Source organism: Bactrocera tryoni, chromosome 1 (assembly GCF_016617805.1).
Source record: "Bactrocera tryoni isolate S06 chromosome 1, CSIRO_BtryS06_freeze2, whole genome shotgun sequence".
NCBI lineage: Eukaryota > Metazoa > Arthropoda > Insecta > Diptera > Tephritidae > Bactrocera > Bactrocera tryoni.
The window spans coordinates 27,799,906-27,805,432 of NC_052499.1; the positions used below are offsets into that span (position 1 = coordinate 27,799,906).

A 5,527-nucleotide genomic window follows, 5' to 3' on the forward strand; every position below is an offset into this window, starting at 1 on the left:
GATGAATCTTTTTATGCTGGAACTAGTCAATCAGCCTCAACGCATTTGGGGATGTTTCGTCGTGGAGGCTAAATTTACCGACCGTAGTACCAAAGATACCTTCTTTGCCCACCCTGGCGTTAAAGTCGCCAAGCACGATTTTGATATCGTGGCGGGGGCAGCTCTCATAGGTGCGCTCCAAGCGCTCATAGAAGGCATCTTTGGCCACATCGTCCTTCTCTTCCGTCGGGCGGGGGCGCAAATCAGCGATATGTTGAAGAATCTATCTCGCTAAGTTTTAGGTGATACGTACAACCGTTAGGTGAACAAAATTATAATACTCTGTAGCAACTGGTTGAAAGAGTATAACAATTTGTTAGTTGCATAATTCAAGACTACTCCTTAAAGTGTACCTCAATAAGGAAGCAGCTAGCGTAATTGGGGTTTCCTGATCATAACATTACTAAGAACGGATTGATCAACGGACAAAAATTCTTTAAGGTCTTTCATCATCAGAAAAATATTTAAAAACGCTTAGACCATTATTCATATTATTCATGAATCGAAAATTATTGGAATCTATTTATCGGGGAGTTATATCTTCCTGCTTATGCCGATCAACCAAGAGCTGTACAAAAGTGCTTAGATTATAAATATTAATTAAATATATACAAAAAAAGTCCGTTAAGTAGAGAACAAATCAGGCCGAAATAATGCCGACGACAACTGATGATAAACGCAATAATCAGTCAAAATATTCACATATGCTTATAACATCCTTGCAAAAAAGATATAGCTTTGCAAGGATATCTATGAATATCCGTTCATTTAATGGGCCCAAAAATTTAGCTCATTCTTTGTATTTACTTATTGCTCTGGCACGAAGTTTTACCTATAATCATGTACGAAGCTATGGATGTCGCAGCACTGATTCCTGTAGATATCCCCGCGAAAAAGTGTCCATCTACTGAATCTTGATACTTGTTGTTATGAGATAATCAGCGTTAATAACACGAACCTTGAATTGCAAAGTCGAATCACTCAGAATGGAACCAAGCTCTGCAGCTCTTAAAGTATACAAAACAAAAAAGAAGGGTGGCCTACTTTGTCTGTGTCAGTTAGTTAGGGCTTGACTAGACTTGTGTTTCGAATAATTATAGTTTAAAGCGACTGTAAAATTTGATTCACCAACAACAAACTTCCCACATCATTTTCACTTTAATATGTTTGGCTTTTTTTTGGATACCTTGAAAATCTGACCTAGCTTTTAAACATTTACCAGAAGTAACTACTTCAAGTTAAAAGCAAAGAAAAGCGTAAATATTTGATTAAACATTACTAAAACTTCGAACTTCGAAAAGCGTAAATATTTGATTAAATATTATTAAAACTTCGAATGTCATCGAAACTCCTTCCCTGTCAATTAAACTTGCCTATAATTTGTCCATTGGGCTTTAATCACATGAACAAAGGTAAATCGAAAAGTTTTTACGCACAATTCTTATTAAAACCAATAAATTTCCGCCTATAAAATTGTTTTAATATAGTAATTATTGCCACACAACGGTACATCAAAATAACAAAGTGAAAGTTATGCAAGCAACCCTGCAGGACGTTTTTGTGTGGAATTTCAAAATGGAAGAAAAAAAGTGAGTTATTGTAAAAAAGTGCTTCAATCCTCCCGTTAGACATTTCGAGACGAGGTCCGCAGACCTTTTCTCTTCATTCTCTAAAATTATATTTCCATTCAAAAAACAGTGAATCAAGAAATGATTTTCTATCAACACGCCTAACGGTTAAGAGCTGTGGGTATGCCTCAGCACTCGCCATAATCTTTTTGAGGCTTCTTTTTAGATCTTCACTAAGTTCAAATATTTCCATAAATATGAAACATCGACGGCCCTTGAATGAATTGGGAAGTGGTTATTCAATTTTATTTGTACATATGTATATGTAAGAAACACGCTTCGGAAAGAGCATTCCTGCTGGGCAAATGAACAATGCTTGGTGCTTACAAACCTATAAAAAGAGCACACAAACTATTTTCTGTTTATTGACCGTGATTCAAATGGCATCGAATGAAGAAAAGCAAAGTCCTGATATTTCCGCAACGGTACAAGAAGGATGTTCGACGTGCAGAATGCAACGACGCGATATGTTCAAATGTATTCGTTGGCATTTATGGTTCTCTGCCATGTATCGCCTACCACTAGAACGTTATTTTCCTGCTCGTCTGCGGTTTCTCGCCGTTACTTTGGATTGGACTTACGAACTGTTCTTATATTTAACATTGCTACATATCGACATACTCTTTATGTGCACCATATATCTACATCAGGATAAAGGTGATCTGGAACTGATAGTGAATTGTATGATCCAGACGGTCATCTATACGTGGGCAATAGTCGCAAAGGTCTTCTTTAAACGCATCCAACCCAAACGTGTAAAAGAGCTAATGCGCTATTTGAACGAGGAATGTCGAACGCGGTCAGCTGCTGGATTCACCTACGTTACATTTAAGGAGAGCGTCGATTTGTCGAGCAGGTGGACTACGGTATTTCTGATTTGCTGTTATGCTGGCGTTACTTTCTGGCTTTTTGTACCAATTTTCAATCAGGATCGCAGCTTGCCACTGGCCTGTTGGTATCCCTTCGATTATAAGGTAGGTTTAAGTTGAGGTGACTGTCTCGAGACGACTCTTGATTCACATTTTCATTTGTTGAAATTTTTTAGGTACCCATAGTTTACGAGTTCATTTACTTTCTACAAACTGTGGGTCAGCTTCAAATTGCTGCTGCCTTCGGCTGTACGAGTGCTTTCTATGTGCTGATAGCGTTGATCTTCTCTGGACAATTCGATATACTTAACTGCAGTCTGAAGAATATTTTGGCTACTACATACACAATTCTAAAAAAACCGAAATCGGAACTCATGTAAGTTTATATTGCAGTGCACAGACAAATTGCTGCATAACCATTTGGCAGTGAAAGCGCTGTCGTGAAAGGTCGTGCGAAAGGTCACTACTAAAACCTGGGAAACTTAACAACCTAGGGGAGTCTTATCGTCCCATAACTCTCCTTTCCTAAGTAGTACAGACACTTGAGGGAGATTACTCCCGACCTTAATCCAACTTCTGTGTCTAGGAGGTCATCAACATAGTCTCCGTACAGTAAACAACTTCACAACAGCACTTACCGTCATAAATACCCATATAATTCGCGGCCATAGATGACGATTCTATCTCACAGGGTGGATTTTGATTAGTACCCTTAAACTTGCCAAAACCTTTTGGCATAGTCAATTACGCAAGGCTCATTGAAGATATCAAACAATTTATGTTCCTTCCCGGATTGAAGACGTAGTGCAACAATTATCTGAGGTGTCGGCAATCATTTGTGCAATTTCCAAGTTCAGCAAGCAATCGATGGCATTGTAATATCGTCTACCAAAAATCCTATGATTTTAGGTGTAACAATCGACAGCGTGTACTTTTTCACTTTCCAAACGACGGCGATTATTGCCAAAGTATGTACAGAGACACAACAAAATCCCCAATTCGCTAGCCACCGACACCAGGTCAAAAGACAAAGTGATTTCATTAACTACACCACACCAAAATGGTCGCAGGGATATCGCCCGTTGAAGACTAACATTTTCTGTTGGGATGCCCCCTCGATATCGAACAATACAGACACAACTAGCTACAGATACGCACTGTACGCCACTAGCAGTGGACCTAAAAACTTCACCGACTCGCTTGACCTCAACTACCATCCATTGCAGACGAAGAATTCGTGTTTACTTGGGATCTAGAGTCACCCTTTCGTAATTTAGTTCTGGATATTGACGCAAGTTAAACTCTTACCTATCCATAATCGACCCAGAAATACCAAATAGTGAATGAATGATGAGTCCCAGCATGACTCTAGCCACCTCTTCTCAATCCCACTCATCTCACACCTTACTCCCTATACCACAACCCATCGAAAACGCAAGTTTCCAGAGCCTCCCAAATAACTTAAGCCTTTCCACACATATAGGGTCTAGAATAATCAAAGTGGAGTGGAGGCATGATAAGGGTCTAGTCTTGACAGTTCTGGCTTCAATCTTAATTCCCGACCGATACCAGTTACTAACTCTAACGAACAAAATGACAAACTTCAAAGTGGAAAAGCTTACCATAAAACCTCTCATTCCCGGTTTAAAATTACTTCATTAGGGGACCAAAGTTTCTCGTAAATATACGGGTATATCAAATAGTGCGTCTTCGTCAGCCAGACGTTCGATTGTGACGAAATTTTTAGAAATGGTTACATCAGAGTAAGAGATTAAAAGAATAATTTAGTAATATTTATAAGTATCATTTTTAGGTAGGATGTCTTCCTCACAACTTTCTCTATAATTTTCTGCCTCATATCTGCAGTTTACTGAGAGAAGAACAAAGCATCGCCGACTATGAGCTTAATCAATATTACATCGCCAAGGAATACAGCACCGACTGCGACTGCATACCACATTTTTTGGACGTGAAAACACCGAAACCCGAACATTTCTACGAAGGTTTCAAAATCGCCCTCAGGCCTTGCATTGCTCATCATCGTTATATATTGCACGGCCTAAAAATGTTGGAGGACCTGTACAGTTATCTGTCGTTTCTCAAATATCTTGAAGTGACACTGCTAGTTTGCCTAGTCGCATTTGTTTGGGTTAAGGTAGGCCCACAAATATAAAATGAAATTAAAATCGTATAACATTGTATCAAAACTTTAAGTCCACAGCCGCCAACTCGTTCCTGCGTCTCTTCTCGCTTAGTCAGTATTTGCTCTTGGCGCTCTGGGAAATGTTTATGATCTGTTATATGGGGGAAATTATATTTTTGTGTAGCAAACGTTGCGATGAAGCCCTTCAACGTAGCCCATGGCACTTGCATTCTGGTGAAATAAAACAGGATGCTTTATTCTTTATACTCAACGCCCAGCGTCCTTTCCGCTTGACCGGTGGCAAGATGTACAACTTAAATTTGAAGATGTTTCGCACTGTAATGAGCCTTTATATCGTAGTTCTATTTTAATATTGTAATTGCTTTTGTTGTTTTTTTTTCAGATTTTAACCACATCGTTCTCGATTCTAACCATATTGCAAAATATGGATCTGAGACAACCACAGCCAAAATAACTTTTTAAGTTTGAGTACATTTTTAAATACAGCAATAAATGAAAGCTAAGAAAAATGTTCGCCTTATCGTATATTTGTTCCTGGATAATTGCTTTCCTTGACGCTAAGACATATGAAGCGAAAGCCTCCTAGAATTTTGCTGGCTTAGCCAGATAATGGAGTGAAGCGCGAATATTTAGACGATCCAGCAACAAGAGTTAAGTGAGCCTGCTGATTAATCTCAGTCAATCTTGATGATCATTCATCAATTACATAGGTCTTACAACTTCCGATTTTGGTAGTAGCACCTATTTTTTACTTCAAAATGAGACTCAGGATCGACGATAGTCTCTTTATTGGTCTTAGCTGAGAACATTCTATAAATTCTTTCTTG

At 38.7% G+C, this 5,527-nt stretch overlaps 1 protein-coding gene across 1 annotated transcript; it reads left to right on the forward strand.

Moving 5' to 3' along the window:
- The first annotated feature begins 2,047 nt into the window (after positions 1–2,047).
- Positions 2,048–5,154, forward strand: LOC120766492 (odorant receptor 83a). Its single transcript, XM_040092044.1, has 5 exons — positions 2,048–2,641; positions 2,713–2,912; positions 4,403–4,691; positions 4,751–5,017; positions 5,083–5,154. Exons 1-5 carry the CDS (start codon positions 2,048–2,050, stop codon positions 5,152–5,154), a joined length of 1,422 nt encoding a protein of 473 aa, XP_039947978.1.
- The last annotated feature ends 373 nt before the right edge of the window (positions 5,155–5,527 follow it).

Bases quoted from the DNA above. Each gene is read 5' to 3' on its own strand.
- LOC120766492 (XM_040092044.1), top strand. From the start codon at position 2,048: ATGGCATCGAATGAAGAAAAGCAAAGTCCTGATATTTCCGCAACGGTA. The intron at 2,913-4,402 runs GTAAGTTTATAT...TCATATCTGCAG, and splicing joins AAACCGAAATCGGAACTCAT to TTTACTGAGAGAAGAACAAA. The intron at 5,018-5,082 runs GTAATGAGCCTT...TTTTTTTTTCAG, and splicing joins ATTTGAAGATGTTTCGCACT to ATTTTAACCACATCGTTCTC.